Source organism: Dreissena polymorpha, chromosome 9 (assembly GCF_020536995.1).
Source record: "Dreissena polymorpha isolate Duluth1 chromosome 9, UMN_Dpol_1.0, whole genome shotgun sequence".
Classification (NCBI taxonomy): Eukaryota; Metazoa; Mollusca; class Bivalvia; order Myida; family Dreissenidae; genus Dreissena; species Dreissena polymorpha.
The window spans coordinates 49,918,645-49,937,574 of NC_068363.1; the positions used below are offsets into that span (position 1 = coordinate 49,918,645).

Sequence of the window (18,930 nt, forward strand, 5' to 3'; positions counted from 1 at the left end):
AGAATCAAGTACCAAAACTCAGCTAAAGATCTGAAAGGGTTTGGTTTGTAAAAAACTTCAAACAAAATTCATCCTGGCTAACGTCCCATTAACCTCCAAGGCCGAATGGTAAGTTTAACTAACTGCTCTATCTTTCTTCCCCATCAGCTTCATCTCCATTAACCTCTTGGACTGGATAGTTGGTTTCACCCAGCAGCAAGCCTTTCTTCCCCTCTCATCCTCTCCTGTCTCCACAAACCTCCTTGACTGGATGGTTGGTTTCACCAGGCAGCAAGCCTTTCTTCTATCATCCTCTCTTCCGTCTTCACTAACAACCTGGACCGGATGATTGGTTTCACCTAGCAGCAAGCCTTTCTTTACCTCTCATCCTCTCTCCTGCCTTCACTAACCTTCTTGACTTGATGGTTGGGTCACCTAGCAGCAAGCCTTTCTTCACCTCTCATCCTCTCCCGTCTCCACTAACCTCCTTGACTGGATGGTTGGTTGGTTTCACCTAACAGTAAGCCTTTCTTCACCTCTCATCCTCTCTCCCGTTCACCTAGCAGCAAGCCTTTCTTTACCTCTCATCCTCTCTCCCGTCTCAACTAATTTCCTTGACAGGATGGTTGGTTTCACCTAGCATCAAGCCTTTCTTCACTCCTCAACCTCGTTACCTGTCTCCCATCTCCACTAATCTCCCTTGCTAGATGGTTGGTTCCACCTAGCACCAAGCCTTTCTTCTCTCATTCTCTCTCCTGTCTCCACTAACCTCCTGGACCGTATATTTGGGTTCACCTAGCAGCAAGCCTTTCTTCACCTCTCATCCTCTCTCCCGTCTCCACTAACCTCCCTGACTGGATGGTTGGTACCACCTTACAGCAAGCTTTTCTTCACCTCTTTTCCTATCTTTAGTCTCCACTAACCTCCTTCAGTGGATGGTTGCGTTAACCTAGCAGCAAGCCTTTCTTCACCTGTCGTCTGCTCTTCCATCTCCACTAACCTGGACAGGATGGTTGGTTTTACCTAGCAGCAAACCTTTCTTCTCCTCTCTCCCGTCTCCACTAACCTCCTTGACTTGATGGTTGGGTTCACCTAGCAGCAAGCCTTTCTTCATCTCTCATCCTCTCTCCTGTCTCCACTTACCTCCTTGACTGGATGGTTGGTTTCACATAGCAACAAGCCTTTCTTCACCTCTCATCCTGTCTTCGTCTCCAATAACCTCCTGGACTGGATGGTTGATTTCACCTAGCAGCAAGCCTTTCTTCACATCTCATCGTCACTTCCGTCTCCGCTAACCTCCTGGACTGGATAGTTGGTTTCACCAAGCAGCAAGCCTTTCTTCACATCTCATCCTCTCTCCTGTCTCCTCTAACCTCCTTGACTGGATGGATGGGTTCACCTAGCAGCAAGCCTTTATTCACCTCTCTTAATCCTCTCCCCTGTCTCCACTTGCCTCCTTGACTGGATGGTAGGTTTCACCTAGCACCAAGCCTTTCTTCTCCTCTCATTCTCTCTCCTGTCTCCACTAACCCTTCTGGACCGTATGTTTGGGTTCACCTAGCAGCAAGCCTTTCTTCACCTCTCATCCTCTCTCCCGTCTCCACTAACCTCCCTAACTGGATGGTTGGTACCACCTTACAGCAAGCTTTTCTTTACCTCTTTTCCTATCTTTAGTCTCCACTAACCTCCTTCACTGGATGGTTGCGTTAACCTAGCAGCAAGCCTTTCTTTACCTTTCGTCTGTTCTCCCATCTCCACTAACCTGGACTGGAGGGTTGGTTTTACCTAGCAGCAAACCTTTCTTCTCCTCTCTCCCGTCTCCACTAACCTCCTTGACTTGATGGTTGGGTTCACCTAGCAGCAAGCCTTTCTTCATCTCTCATCCTCTCTCCTGTCTCCACTTACCTCGTTGACTTGATGGTTGGTTTCACATAGCAACAAACCTTTCTTCTCCTCTCTCCCGTCTCCACTAACCTCCTTGACTTGATGGTTGGGTTCACCTAGCAGCAAGCCTTTCTTCATCTCTCATCCTCTCTCCTGTCTCCACTTACCTCCTTGACTGGATGGTTGGTTTCACATAGAAACAAGCCTTTCTTCACCTCTCATCCTGTCTTCGTCTCCACTAACCTCCTGGACTGGATGGTTGGTTTCACCTAGCAGCAAGCCTTTCTTCACATCTCATCGTCACTTCCGTCTCCGCTAACCTCCTTGACTTGATGGATGGGTTCAACTAGCAGCAAGCCTTTATTCACCTCTCTTAGTCCTCTCCCCAGTCTCCACTTGCCTCTTTGACTGGATGGTAGGTTTCACATAGCACCAAGCCTTTCTTCTCCTCGCATTCACTGTCCTGTCTCCACTAACCTCCTGGACCGTATGTTTGGGTTCACCTAGCAGCAAGCCTTTCTTCACCTCTCATCCTCTCTCCCGTCTCCACTAACCTCCCTGACTGGATGGTTGGTACCACCTAACAGCAAGCTTTTCTTCACCTCTTTTCCCAGCTTTAGTCTCCACAAACCTCCTTCACTGGATGGTTACGTTAACCTAGCAGCAAGCCTTTCTTCACCTGTCGTCTGCTATCCCATCTCCACTAACCTGGACTGGATGGTTGGTTTACCTAGCAGCAAACCTTTCTTCTCCTCTCTCCCGTCTCCACTAACCTCCTTGACTTGATGGTTGGGTTCACCTAGCAGCAAGCCTTTCTTCATCTCTCATCCTCTCTCCTGTCTCCACTTACCTCCTTGACTGGATGGTTGGTTTCACATTGCAACAAGCCTTTCTTCACCTCTCATCCTGTCTTCGTCTCCACTAACCTCCTGGACTGGATGGTTGGTTTCACCTAGCAGCAAGCCTTTCTCCACATCTCATCGTCACTTCCGTCTCCGCTAATCTCCTGGACTGGATAGTTGGTTTCACCAAGCAGCAAGCCTTTCTTCACCTCTCATCCTCTCTCCCGTCTCCACTAACCTCCTTGACTGGATGGATGGGTTCACCTAGCAGCAAGCCTTTATTCACCTCTCTTAATCCTCTCCCCTGTCTCCACTTGCCTCCTTGACTGGATGTTAGGTTTCACCTAGCACCAAGCCTTTCTTCACATCTCATCGTCACTTCCGTCTCCGCTAACCTCCTGGACTGGATAGTTGGTTTCACCAAGCAGCAAGCCTTTCTTCACATCTCATCCTCTCTCCCGTCTCCTCTAACCTCCTTGACTGGATGGATGGGTTCACCTAGCAGCAAGCCTTTATTCACCTCTCTCAATCCTCTCCCCTGTCTCCACTTGCCTCCTTGACTGGATGGTGGGTTTCACCTAGCACCAAGCCTTTCTTCTCCTCTCATTCTCTCTCCTGTCTCCACTAACCCTTCTGGACCGTATGTTTGGGTTCACCTAGCAGCAAGCCTTTCTTCACCTCTCATCCTCTCTCCCGTCTCCACTAACCTCCCTAACTGGATGGTTGGTTTCACCTAGCAGCAAGCCTTTCTCCACATCTCATCGTCACTTCCGTCTCCGCTAACCTCCTGGACTGGATAGTTGGTTTCACCAAGCAGCAAGCCTTTCTTCACCTATCATCCTCTCTCCCGTCTCCACTAACCTCCTTGACTGGATAGATGGGTTCACCTAGCAGCAAGCCTTTATTCACCTCTCTTAATCCTCTCCCCTGTCTCCACTTGCCTCCTTGACTGGATGGTAGGTTTCACCTAGCACCAAGCCTTTCTTCACATCTCATCGTCACTTCCGTCTCCGCTAACCTCCTGGACTGGATAGTTGGTTTCACCAAGCAGCAAGCCTTTCTTCACATCTCATCCTCTCTCCCGTCTCCTCTAACCTCCTTGACTGGATGGATGGGTTCACCTAGCAGCAAGCCTTTATTCACCTCTCTTAATCCTCTCCCCTGTCTCCACTTGCCTCCTTGACTGGATGGTAGGTTTCACCTAGCACCAAGCCTTTCTTCTCCTCTCATTCTCTCTCCTGTCTCCACTAACCCTTCTGGACCGTATGTTTGGGTTCACCTAGCAGCAAGCCTTTCTTCACCTCTCATCCTCTCTCCCGTCTCCACTAACCTCCCTAACTGGATGGTTGGTACCACATTACAGCAAGCTTTTCTTCACCTCTTTTCCTATCTTTAGTCTCCACTAACCTCCTTCACTGGATGGTTGCGTTAACCTAGCAGCAAGCCTTTCTCCATTTTCGTCTGTTCTCCCATCTCCACTAACCTGGACTGGATGGTTGCTTTTACCTAGCAGCAAACCTTTCTTCTCCTCTCTCCCGTCTCCACTAACCTCCTTGACTTGATGGTTGGGTTCACCTAGCAGCAAACCTTTCTTCATCTCTCATCCTCTCTCCTGTCTCCACTTACCTCGTTGACTGGATGGTTGGTTTCACATAGCAACAAGCCTTTCTTCACCTCTCATCCTGTCATCGTCTCCACTAACCTCCTGGACTGGATGGTTGGTTTCGACTAGCAGCAAGCCTTTCTTCACATCTCATCGTCACTTCCGTCTCCGCTAACCTCCTTGACTGGATGGATGGGTTCAACTAGCAGCAAGTCTTTATTCACCTCTCTAAATCCTCTCCCCAGTCTCCACTTGCCTCTTTGACTGGATGTTAGGTTTCACATAGCACCAAGCCTTTCTTCTCCTCGCATTCTCTGTCCTGTCTCCACTAACCTCCTGGACCGTATGTTTGGGTTCACCTAGCAGCAAGCCTTTCTTCACCTCTCATCCTCTCTCCCGTCTCCACTAACCTCCCTGACTGGATGGTTGGTACCACCTTACAGCAAGCTTTTCTTCACCTCTTTTCCTAGCTTGAGTCTCCACTAACCTCCTTCACTGGATGGTTGCGTTAACCTAGCAGCAAGCCTTTCTTCACCTGTCGTCTGCTATCCCATCTCCACTAACCTGGACTGGATGGTTGGTTTTACCTAGCAGCAAACCTTTCTTCTCCTCTCTCCCGTCTCCACTAACCTCCTTGACTTGATGGTTGGGTTCACCTAGCAGCAAGCCTTTCTTCATCTCTCATCCTCTCTCCTGTCTCCACTTACCTCCTTGACTGGATGGTTGGTTTCACATTGCAACAAACCTTTCTTCACCTCTCGCCTGTCTTCGTCTCCACTAACCTCCTGGACTGGATGGTTGGTTTCACCTAGCAGCAAGCCTTTCTTCACATCGCATCGTCACTTCCGTCTCCGCTTACCTCCTGGACTGGATAGTTGGTTTCACCAAGCAGCAAGCCTTTCTTCACCTCTCATCCTCTCTCCCGTCTCCACTAACCACCTTGACTGGATGGATGGGTTCACCTAGCAGCAAGCCTTTATTCACCTCTCTTAATCCTCTCCCCTGTCTCCACTTGCCTCCTTGACTGGATGGTAGGTTTCACCTAGCACCAAGCCTTTCTTCTCCTCTCATTCTCTCTCCTGTCTCCACTTACCTCCTGGACCGTATGTTTGGGTTCACCTAGCAGCAAGCCGTTCTTCACCTCTCATCCTCTCTCCCGTCTCCACTAACCTCCCTGACTGGATGGATGGTACCACCTTACAGCAAGCTTTTCTTCACCTCTTTTCCTATCTTTAGTCTCCACTAACCTCCTTCACTGGATGGTTGCGTTAACCTAGCAGCAAGCCTTTCTTCACCTGTCGTCTGCTCTCCCATCTCCACTAACCTGGACTGGATGGTTGGTTTTACCTAGCAGCAAACCTTTCTTCTCCTCTCTCCCGTCTCCACTAACCTCCTTGACTTGATGGTTGGGTTCACCTAGCAGCAAGCCTTTCTTCATCTCTCATCCTCTCTCCTGTCTCCACTTACCTCCTTGACTGGATGGTTGGTTTCACATAGCAACAAGCCTTTCTTCACCTCTCATCCTGTCTTCGTCTCCACTAACCTCCTGGACTGGATGGTTGGTTTCACCTAGCAGCAAGCCTTTCTTCACATCTCATCGTCACTTCCGTCTCCGCTAACCTCCTGGACTGGATAGTTGGTTTCACCAAGCAGCAAGCCTTTCTTCACCTCGCATCCTCTCTCCCGTCTCCACTAACCTCCTTGACTGGATGGATGGGTTCACCTAGCAGCAAGCCTTTATTCACCTCTCTTAATCCTCTCCCCTGTCTCCACTTGCCTCCTTGACTGGATGGTAGGTTTCACCTAGCAGCAAGCCTTTCTTCTCCTCTCATTCTCTTTCCTGTCTCCATTTACCTCCTGGACCGTATGTTTGGGTTCACCTAGCAGCAAGCCTTTCTTCACCTCTCATCCTCTCTCCCGTCTCCACTAACCTCCCTGACTGGATGGTTGGTACCACCTTACAGCAAGCTTTTCTTCACCTCTTTTCCTATCTTTAGTCTCCACTAACCTCCTTCACTGGATGAATGCCTTAACCTAGCAGCAAGCCTTTCTAAACCTGTCGTCTGCTCTCCCATCTCCACTAACCTGGACTGGATGGTTGGTTTTACCTAGCAGCAAACCTTTCTTCTCCTCTCTCTCCCGTCTCCACTGACCTCATTGACTTGATGGTTGGGTTCACCTAGCAGCAAGCCTTTCTTCATCTCTCATCCTCTCTCCTGTCTCCACTTACCTCCTTGACTGGATGGTTGGTTTCACATAGCAACAAGCCTTTCTTCACCTCTCATCCTGTCTTCGTCTCCACTAACCTCCTGGACTGAATGGTTGGTTTCACCTAGCAGCAAGCCTTTCTTCACATCTCATCGTCACTTCCGTCTCCGCTAACCTCCTGGACTGGATAGTTGGTTTCACCAAGCAGCAAGCCTTTCTTCACCTCTCATCCTCTCTCCCGTCTCCACTAACCTCCTTGACTGGATGGATGGGTTCACCTAGCAGCAAGCCTTTATTCACCTCTCTTAATCCTCTCCCCTGTCTCTACTTGCCTCCTTGACTGGATGGTAGGTTTCACCTAGCAGCAAGCCTTTCTTCATCTCTCATCCTTCTCCCGTCTCCACTAACCAGACCTTGACTGGATGGTTGGTTTCACTTTCCTTATGGCTCGCCTTTCTCCACCTCTCATCTAACTTCAATCTCAACTAACCACCTGTGCAAGATGATTGGGTTTACCTGAAACGACTCTTCTTGCTTTAATTATCATATTGCGTATCCACTCACTTACTGGGCCAGATGTTTAGGTTCACCTAACAAAGTGGCTTACAATTGTACTGTATTACTAACGACAAGTCAATTTATTAAAGTCAAAGTTCTTTATTATCCCCACTTTTTTCGGAGAAAAAGTGGGGATATTGTGGTGATGTGCGTCTGTCCGTCCGTCCGTCCTGGCCACCTGCTCCTCCTACACTATTAGCACTAGAACCTTGAAACTTACATTCATGGTAGCTATGAGCATATGTGCGACGGTGACAGTGACGGAATTTTGATCTGACCCCTGGGTCAAAAGTTATGGGGGTTGGGGCGGGGCCGGGTCAGAGATTTTCCTGCGACCGCAATTCGAAAAAGGCTCAAAACTACTGTGTCCCTTCAGATATTGCTTTCATATTTGGTATGCATGTGTATCAAAACACCACCTATCTATGCCCATAAAACAATTTACCCCTGTGACCTTGACCTTGAACTTTTCAGGTTTCGAAATCTGTGACCGCGATTCGAAAAAGGCTCATAGCTACTGTGTCCCTTCAGATATTGCTTTCATATTTGGAATTCATGTTTATCTGGACAAGACCTTTCCATTCGCATATTTTTTTTACCCCTTTGACCTTATCCTTGAACTTGGGCCAGTTTTCAGGTTTTGAAATCTGCGACCGCGATTTGAAAAAGGCTCAAAACTACTGTGTCCCTTCAGATATTGCTTTCATATTTGGTATGCATGTGTATCTGGACAGCACCTTTCCATGCGCATACAATTTTTTAACCCTGTCACCTTGAACTTTGGGTCAGTTTTTAGGTTTTGAAATCTGCGACCGCGATTCGAAAAAGACTCATAACTACTGTGTCCCTTTAGATGTTGCTTTCATATTTGGTATGCATGTGTATCAAGACAACACCTTTCCATGCGCATACAATTTGTTCCCCTGTGACCTTGACCTTGAACTTGGGGTCAGTTTTCAGGTTTCAAAATCTGCGACCGCGATTCGAAAAAGGCTCATAACTACTGTGACCATTCAGATATTGCTTTCATATTTCTTATGCATGTGTATCCAGACAACACCTATCCATGCGCACACAATTTATGACCCTTATTACCTTGACCTTGAACTTGTGGTCAGTTTTCAGGTTTCGAAATCTGCGACCGTGATTCGAAAAAGGCTCATATCTACTGTGTCCTTCCAGATATTGCTTTCATATTTGGTATGCATGTATATCTGGACAACGCTATGGGCATACACAATTTTACCTCTGTGACCTTGAGCTTGGGGCCTGTTTTCAGGTTTTTAAATCTGCGACCCGCGATTCGAAAAAGGCTCGTAACTTCTGTGTCCTTTCAGATATTGCTATCATATTTGGTATGCATGTGTATCTTGACAACACCTTTCCTCGCGCATAAAATGTATGACCCCTGTGACCTTGACTTTGAACTTGAAATCAGCGTTCAGGTTTTGAAATCTGCAACTGCGTTTCGAAAAAGGCTCATACCTGCTGTGTCCCTTCAGATATTGCTTTCATATTTGGTATGCATGAGTATCTGGACAAGACCTTTCCATGCGCATGAAATTTTTTACTACTGTGACCTTGACCTTGAACTTAGGGTCTGCGTTTAGATTTCAAAATCTATTATGTGGTAATCTACCCAATCAGAAGAAGTGCAAGCATTTTCATCGGACAAAGGAATTATTCAACAATGAAGCTTGTGTATTGAAAACACATATAGTGTTACACAGTAGTGGCGCAGAGATGTATTTAGTAGTAAATTGTTTGTGTTAACTCATCTGTGAAATGACTCATCTGTGATATGGTTTAGCTCATCCATTTAATGTTTATACAAGGGATTATAAAATATTGGCGCAAAGGGACACCTGTATATGAGAGAAGATATAGAATGCAGTCAAGCATAAAAAGCATGAGAAACTCATGGAATAGAGCCTCAAGAATCTATAAAAGGGCTGAAACTTTAAATTTGTTCAATTACACTTTTAGACTAATTACTGAAAATCTGTCTAAATGTTCAAGTGGGAAAAATGTGAGAAACAATTTAAAGCAAGATGGACTTTGAACAGGCACAGCAAAGATAGACATAAATTCAAAATTTTCATTGTTGTGTACAAAATTGCGATAGAAAATATCTGAGACGCTACTATTAAGTCAACCATTTAACCTCAAAACATAACTTTTCCAAAACATAAGCAAGAAGATTGGCTGTAAGAGAGCATCTTCAGCCATCTGATGAGTCATTCCAATGAGGATGGCATGTACATAATGGACGTCAGTGAAGTTGATTCAGTATTAGATTTGTTAGAAGAGCAGGATGAGGAGGAGAAATTAGGGTATAGATTTTCACTCATTTTTATGCCCCCCTTCGAAGTAGAGGGGGTATATTGCTTTGCTCATGTCGGTCGGTCGGTCGGTCGGTCGATCGGTCGGCCGGTCGGTCCGTCCACCAGGTGGTTTCCGGATGATAACTCAAGAACGCATATGCCTAGGATCATGAAACTTCATAGGTACATTGATCATGACTCGCAGATGACCCCTATTGATTTTGAGGTCACTAGGTCAAAGGTCAAGGTCACGGTGACCCGAAATAGTAAAATGGTTTCCGGATGATAACTCAAGAACGCATACGCCTAGGATCATGAACCTTCATGGGTAGATTGATCATGACTCGCAGATGACCCCTATTGATTTTAAGGTCACTAGGTCAAAGGTCAAGGTCACGGTGACCCGAATTAGTAAAATGGTTTCCGGATGATAACTCAAGAATGCATACGCCTAGGATCATGAAACTTCATGGGTAGATTGATCATGACTCGCAGATGACCCCTATTGATTTTGAGGTCACTAGGTCAAAGGTCAAGGTCACGGTGACCCGAAATAGTAAAATGGTTTCCGGATAATAACTCAAGAACGCATACGCCTAGGATCATGAAACTTCATGGGTAGATTGATCAAGACTCGCAGATGACCCCTATTGATTTTGAGGTCACTAGGTCAAAGGTCAAGGTCACGGTGACCCGAAATAGTGAAATGGTTTTCGGATGATAACTCAAGAACGCATATGCCTAGGATCATGAAACTTCATAGGTAGATTGATCATGACTCGCAGATGACCCCTATTGATTTTGAGGTCACAAGGTCAAGGTCATGGTGACCCGAAATAGTAAAATGGATTTCGGATGATACCTCAAGAACGCTTTTGCCTAGGATCATGACACTTCATAGGTACATTGATCGTGACTCGCAGATGACCCCCATTGATTTTCAGGTCACTAGGTCAAAGGTCAAGGTCACAGTGACAAAAAACGTATTCACACAATGGCTGCCACTACAACGGACAGCCCATATGGGGGGGCATGCGTGTTTTACAAACAGCCCTTGATTAGGTTATTTTACATTAACTTCTTTATATTGAACATCTCTTATGACAATACGGTCAATCTCAACTATGCATGGCCCCATTACCAACCCTGGGGCGCCCCTGGGTCAAACATGCGGCGTGGGGATACGCGTCGGCCTCTGTCGCGCCATTTCTAGTTCTTGATATTACCAGTTTTTATATAAATTCACAATAATATAATTCTACGATAAATTCCAAACATAACCAAAGAAAGAAAAGTAAAGGCGAATCCAATGTTGCTTGCTTAATACACAATTTCTTGACTTTCTATATATACTTTCTTTGAAGTGTTTGTTTACTCCTCATAATCATATCACTACCCTTCGCCTGTCATGCTTTATTAGTCCCCTACCGGTGAAGCTTGCGCTCTGTGTGTCAGTCTGTCAGTCACACTTTTCTGGATCCTGCGATAACTTTACAAGTTCTTCATATTTTTTCATGATACTTGAAACATGGACGGATGGCATTATGGAGATTATGCACGTCATTTTATTTTGTTCTTACGTCAAAAATTATGGTTGCTTTGGCAACAAATAGACTATAAATATTGCTGAAATGGTGGAGTTTCATCGGTAGGGGACTTTTATCGCTTGGCAATAGTCTTGTTGTTTCCCGCTATTCTTTGACAGAAGACCTATTAGCCAAGCGACTGAGTCGACATGTCCAATTTTTAGACGTAATTTTGGAATGTCCTTCGCCATCTTTTACATATTTAATCATTGTTTTTATGTATTCGTGTGTAACGTTTTTGTTATATATATATTTCGTTAATGAGGTGCCATATAATCTTCCATCTCCACTAGTTTGCTTGGGCCGAATGGTTAAGTTTACCTAAGGGCTTGCCTTTCTTCACTTTTCATTCTGGCATCTATATCTGCAAACCTCCTGTGCCAGATGTTTGGGTTTACCTAACTGTGCATCTTTGTTCACATCTCATCCTCGCACCCTCTCCACTAACCTTCTTAATCGGATGGTTTGGTTTACCTAACAGCTCTCATTTCTTCAACTCTTATCCTCGCTTCCATCCCTACTAACTTCCTGGGCCGGATGGTTTGATTGAACTAATGGCTCGCCATTCTTCGCCTCGTATCGTCACTTCTGTCTCCACTAACCTGGGTCGGATGGTTGTGTTTACCTTACGGCTCTTATTTCTTCACATCTCATCCTCGCTTCCTTCTCCACTAACCTCCCTGGCTGTCTTCTGTTTTGGCTATAGATGAAAATATAATCTCTAACTTTAGATATATTAATCATAAATACTAATTAAGAAATACATGTAGTAATATTTTGGCAAAAACAAGTATGTTCTTTTCAGTTAATCTGCATCGGCCTGAAATGTTACACAGTGTTTCTAATGAATATCTCCGGAACATTGTAAGTTAAATCACAAAGTTTATTTATTGCGACAGATTTGACAAATACATTTAAAATGCAGAAGGATTATTAAACAAATAATTAAGTTTTCGGAAAAGGCAGATGTATACTTTCAAAAAGTATCAATCGACCTGATTTTCAATCGACCTGATTTCTCTTTAAGTATCGTTATTTAATATCTCTGAATATATTGAAGTTAAAAGCATACAGTTAAAGACCTTCATATGTTGATATCACCTTTATAGTTATACTGTATTCATTATTTCCAAAAAGAAATAATTGTGTTATTGGCAAAGGCTCATTGAAAGTTGTAAAAAAGCTAACTCTGCCTTAAATAAAAAAAGAGTTTAATATTGGTTCAGAGACACACACTTTTTCAATCTATTGTTTTATTTTTAAATTTCTTTTCATATACCTATGCCATTTTAAATATCAAAACTTTGTTTAATGTTTCACATGTATTCCGTTGTATTGTGCGAAATGTTGCTTATTTGAATCAAGATGGAAACGCTGACGTAGCATGTGATAACGTCAGATAGCAGATGACCGACAGATAAAACGAGCTATCCCACAGTCTTGCAGTGATGTTTCCAATCTTTGTTTATTAATAGATCAAGGGACGTATAAAAACAATATTGTTTGTAAAGGTCTCTGATAGATTTTTAGTTCGCTTAGGGACACATACACACACACATTATTTTAATTGCAAGAACAACATTTTATTATCACCGAATATACAAGTAAAACTAAACAAACTAAGTAAACATAATTTGTAAAAACAAATAAATGGCACTTTTTTAGTACCGAATAAAAGATAATAACAAAAATGTCAAAATTAAAGCTGCTAAGGTCCAGATAGTTGTTTATCTATACAGCCCATCAAATAAAGCCACCACATACACGTTGAACAAAACGTATCAGATAAAAAATGTTCAAACAAATAATTTTAATTAAAATCTTAAAATCATGAGGTTAAAAAAAACAAGCAATCACAAAATTGTCTACTCAAAAAGAAGCTTCGTTTTGGAGGACTAAGCGGTCACTAAATTTATAACAGCGTGAGATTGTAAGTAATATTGCTCGATTCTATAGTTTAATGTCAACATTTGAATGTTTGGTCTGCATTTGTCTGCCTTTAATTCAGGATATTTAAAACTAAAATTAAAATCTACCCGACTCTTATTTGTACATGAAGATAAATCACTTAAAATGTACATAACTATAGTTTGAAGAAAAGGTAATTTTGTACACGTGTCTGCATCTTTATGTATTCGATCATGATATTCGTCTCCAGGTTTTACTTTTTATTCATTTTACTGATTTCGCAAGCAGATAATCAAATGAGTTTGTATTTAAATATAAATATCGTCTGAGTTATTTTTCCGCCTCAAAAAAGATTAAACTTGACGCGCGGTGTTCTAGGCAAACGACTTGGTACGACGGCTTCTTTTATATAACACAATGGTTAACAATAAATATTTAAAATAAAAAAATATACGTTGATGTTGCTTGTTATTGGTGAAGGATAATAAGTTATATCAATGAGATCAAATAAGTTAATTCAATTTTCGGAGCAGTTCTTTTGTGCATTACACCAAAATAATTTACGGAGTATTACGCCAGATTTCGTGACTTAGTTCACAGTATTATATATTATTAATCATATATCTATAGAAATAGAACAGAAATACAAGAAAATATTTCAAATGTTATACAAACATACAAGACAATATTTCTGGTCTAAATAAAATCCCATTTCAACACGTTAATGCAATATCGTTTATAACAATTATTTTACTGACCGCAAACTAACCTTGATAAACTTGCGGGTTGGAATGAAATGCATTTACAGTGAGGTCACAATGCCACTCCTGGAACGATGGCTGTTTAAAACTTAAAACTCTTACAGGTCAAATTTGAAAACAATTTTAAGTATTTCGGTCAAAAAGAATATGTGGATAGGAAATAACATGATATAAATTATACTAGTGCACAGAATGCATTAGAGTAATAATTTACTAAATATGAGAACATACCAGTATAACAGATGTCAAGAGTTTAGTGTGAAACTGGCATATGCTCTTTTGTCATTTTCATTGAACAGAATTGTTTCACGCCGAACACGCTGTTTACATCGTTTCAAAACGCAATTCATGGACGCTTACAGCTACGCCAAAAAGAGAACGTACTTTCTGGTTTCAAATATTTCATATGTAATAAACACGCACTGCGAAGATTATCTCTGATTCTTAATTATGGGTACCAATAAAACCGCTACCGTAAAAAGACGTTTACCGACGAACGCATTCTCCATAATTGCATTTACATGTAAACAAGGTTTTGCTAATTTCAAACGTATTTAGAACTTCTGTATGTTCTTATTAATATAACACTTCCGAGTTGTCCACGTCAGTTGCAAGTTGTGATGTCTTACTGTTAGTCTCATCATTTGCGTTCGCGTTAAAATCTGCCGCAACATTTGGCGGGAAATCAATCATAATGACTTGATTTTCGTTTTCGTCAGTTCTTTTAGGTGGGTCACGATGTATCAAGTGTTTCAGTTTTTGCATGAACCCTTCACTTCCATCTCGCTTTGAAGGTTCGTTGTGCGGCGGGGGTCTGAAATGACCGCCATTGTCGTTTCCACTTTTGTTATTGGTTTTCTTAGCGTTCAGTTGGCGTATCATGTCGTCAATTACCGTTTCTACACTGCGGGCATTGCTGGAACATTGCATGTCATATGCAATACTATCCACGTTCTGGACGTCGGCAAGAACTTCAACTTCATCGTTTTCTTCGTCTTCTACCAAAGTTGTAATGATAACGGGTTGATCCTCTTCCGCATCTGTCACTGATTCATTCTTGAGTATTGCGTAGTTTGAATGATTGTTACTCATTGGAGCGATATGCTGCTGTCTTTCCGCCTGACGTCTCATAAAGAAATCGTCCAGTTTCGTACCTTCGAGAACATTAGACGCATGTAAATTAGTCACCGCCCTCGGAATGTAGCCATACATACTTTCAGATTTCTTGTTAATTGCAGGCTTGCGTCCTTTTTCTATTATTTTTGTTGAATGCGATTTCAGAACGTCATATTTAGAATTATTCGAAAACATTCCCGTGGATTGTTTATGAATCTCTGGGGAGTCCGTATCGAACATTAACTTATTAGACCCAAACGACATATCACCTGCAAAACTGATGTCATCAAGTCTGTGTTTGTTCGCATCATCGTCGTCAGCAGATTCTTCTGATAACTCCATCTCATTCTCAAACATATCCATTACTGTCCTTCGAGGGTTATTTGTCATTTGTGGGTCGTTGTTTATGCTTGGTGCAGCAAGCAACTCGGATTCAGCGCTAGGGTCGTCTTCGAGCTTTGGTATTTTGTTTAGACCACGTGTCGGACCTGTACTCGAAACGATGCTGCGTACACCAACATCTGAAGTTGGTGCCCTGTAAACCTTCATATGATTGTCATTTTCAAGAACGTTATTTTTAGCCACATGTCCATCGGGTATCGTTCGTACTTGCTTATTTGGAACGTAACTCGGCTTGACCACCATCGGCGCAAAACCGTTCCTATATGACGTCACGATCGGGCTACTCTGACCTTCAGTGAAACTTTTGCTCTTTGAATATGGCTGGAACGCGCTTGTGGGCTGAGAATCACGGAAATTTAACGAATCCGCGTTTCCAAGGAGATTACCTTGGCTGCTACGTCGAGCGTTCATTTGGACGGAACTTATACCTAGTCGTGTCCCGGGTCGAGCATTGGGCACGAAGCCCTCGTCCATCCACGGAAACGTGGTTTTCGTTCCCGTTGGCTCGGATATCTGTTTCTGGAACAAGTGCTGGTGACTCGTACGACTCCTCGTTGCAATCTGTCGTACGAGCCGCTTACGAATCTCGTCGTCCTCGTCGTCCAGCATCATCGGAATACTCGTCGGCGTCTCCAGCGCGCGCATCTGGTAGGGTACCATGTGTCTGGGAATCATTTCCAACTCATTTTCTTCGTTTTCTAACAGACTTCGACGAGTCCACGTTTTCTTCCCAGACGCATGTTTGCTGCGAGATTTCGTCGGCGATTTGTTCTTCCGCCAGGACGGCATGTCGTTTGGTGCATCGATACCGCCGCCGTCGTCGGTAGCTTTGTTGAACGTGCAGCACAGAAAACGCCAGCTTGGCATTTTCGTGGGTTACTGCAAGTATAGAAGACACAATTGAAGTTCCACATATATTCAATATAATACAACTGAAACTACACGCTATGTACATGTTTATACACATTTCATTAAGCGAGTATGCTTACAAATATGTTCATATTGAATGCATGCCAAATAAAATCAGAAAAACAATAGACGTAAAAGCCTAGCCCTGCAACTAGTTATCAAAGACATGCAGCTATTTAATGCATATAATTATAATATTAAGAAACTGTAATAGGTCTATTTAAGTATTTATGGCGTACTTCCCGTTAGCTATTGTCAAATAATGAATCGATGAGGCGGTAGAATGGAGAAGATATTTTAACAGCTTGCATAAAAAGGATAAGAACACATGTTTCAATTGTTTGAAGGATTATGTACTAACAAAACGTGTTGTTACAGCCGCTTATATTAAGGAAATGTCTATTTACATATAACATTTAAATGTGGATGTTTAACGAACAGAGAAATGTCATTTGTATTTAAATAACGTATATAAACATATGTTGGTGTTGTGGTGCAACATGTGCCAATACTTTAAATTTGTAGCATACCGGTACTTAAAATAAGATACGCACCAACAATTTTTAGTTCACTAATGTTCTTTTATTAAGTCTCCGTCAAAAATATTGACTTCATACAATAAATAGTCACTTAATTATTGTTAAAACAATATAACACATTTAGCTCATTACTCATGTTACAAAACTTACATTTCTTAAACCTTACTTATATTAATGTGTAAAAGAATGTTCATTGATCGTACCTGTATGTAAGTTTAAATATCCAAGTGGACACTGAACATTTATTCAACTAACTGTATATTTTTTCAAAACACGCTATAAATAAACGCTGCGATTTTATTTAATCCACTATCTTACGACGAATAATAAAACCTGCACAAGTCATTTTGTCTAAACAATACGCGGTTTACAACATATTTATTTACGCCCAAACTGGGCCAACAAGCGCAATAAATTATATTTCGTTAATACACAAGTATATCTATGTAGTACCTCTTAAAAATTCTTAATACGGCAACTGACCCGTGTCTATCTGGTATCAAACAACGCCTTTGTTCTATTGTACTTCGGATCAATTACCTTTGCAAAGCAAGGATATGCGACATTTAATTCCGCATTAATTTTCTAGAGGAAAGTGTGAATAGCATGAGCCCATGATTGATATATCCGGTTATGCACAATGTATTTATGTATAAATGAGCCGCGGTGTTGCAAAAACTGGGCTTAACGCATTTGCGTTCAGTGACGTCCCAGATTAGCAAGTCCAGTCCGCACAATCAGATCAGGGACAAAACTTTCCGTTTCTATGTTTAGTTAAAATGCGGAAAGTGTCGTTACTGATTAGCCTGTGCGGATTGCACAGGCTGATCGGGAAGGGCACTTTACGCACATACATTAAGCTAATTGTTTACAGAACGCGGCTCAAATTTTAATACATCTAATACAAAGCTAACAGGGAACAAACAATTTCGTCAAAAGGATTTTTTTACATATAGAGAAATGCCAAATCTCTAGGTGCTTATCTCTTTAAAGTCTACTGACAAAGTCCTATGCAGTTATATAGAAAATAACGAAACTATAAAAATATATATATCTCGGGAAGGAAGTTCTTGATCTTATTCATTGCCTCTATGACAGACCGTCAACTATTAAAATGCAATGATCAAAACAGGGACCACCCTTGGAACGGACAAATGCGATGCGTCGTGGGTTTTGGAACGTATCCTTTAAGAAGAAAGTATTCCATGTAATCTCAAAGTCATATTACTACATTAATCATTCAATCACGCACTAAAGTACGGAATAAAATGTATACAAATAAAATCCAGCATAATGTTTTATTCACATGTAGATGTGCGAACACAATCTTTACAGTTTATATAATGTGGTTGCTTATATTAAAAGAATGCAGTTATATAAATCATTTCAACTGTTATAAGCATTTTTCCCATTTTGACTTTTATATTTTAAATTTTAAATTGGTAAACTATATCTGCCAATCTTACAGTATAATTATTTAAATCTTGAGATTGAAGGGTATTCTCACATTTCAGAGGCGTATCCAGAAAATTTTCAGAGGGGGGGCTCAACAGGGGAGGGTGCGGGAGGGGTGTCCCCTTCCGTCGTCGATTTTTTTTTTGAAATGGCACCTTGAAATGATGCGATTTCCTACTATCTAATCTGCATTTTGCATGATAAAAGTGCATGTGAAACAAAAAAGAACTTGAGTTCACACATCAAGTGTGACAGACACACGGACAGACAGACACACAGGGGTAAATCAAATGTCTCTCAAACCACTAAAGTGGTGGGAGACATTATCTTTATCCATAACTTTTTTAAAGGAGTTAGATGGGTTGACCTCCTATTTAACCTTGTTGGATATCCTACTAGGTCAACTAAATGATTTATCGATGGATATAATTATACATACACGAATCGCATATTCAAATAAAACGATATATATAGACACATAAGTCTAAATTGAATGCCTTGCGTAAAGAATCGTAATTCGATACTATTCTCAGGCATTTAAACAGTTCATGGGAGTGATATAGCGCATTAATCTGTAATCATTGATCTGTACCGTTCGGCCCTTTCTTATATTATAAATTGCAACAGAAACTGTGCAACGTCACAAACAATTGATTCACCCCGTTTCAGTCCTGGTTATGAAGTGGCAATATCGCATGTCTAATTCGGTAAAAATATTCCATTGGGACAGAGATGAGCAAAGGCTAAAAGTGTGAGCATGGTTCTTAGAGGTAATGGCCTAGTCGATCACTCCTTATAAAGATTCGCTCGTCAGATTATGTGATGACATTTAGAAATGAGTTCAGCCATATCTCTC

The 18,930-nt window shown here is 42.1% G+C and overlaps 2 protein-coding genes across 4 annotated transcripts in view; both read right to left on the minus strand.

The window, feature by feature from the left end:
- The window catches only part of LOC127846488 (uncharacterized), a 496,240-nt gene that overhangs the window by 110,341 nt on the left and 366,969 nt on the right, over positions 1–18,930 (minus strand). The gene's annotated exons all lie outside the window — the stretch shown is intronic.
- Positions 12,669–16,961, minus strand: LOC127846492 (uncharacterized). The gene is made up of 2 exons (XM_052377778.1): positions 16,823–16,961; positions 12,669–16,050 (listed from the first exon to the last, which is right to left on the minus strand). The coding sequence occupies exon 2, from the start codon at positions 16,036–16,038 to the stop codon at positions 14,230–14,232; it is 1,809 nt and encodes a 602-aa protein (XP_052233738.1). The 5' UTR covers positions 16,039–16,050; positions 16,823–16,961; the 3' UTR covers positions 12,669–14,229.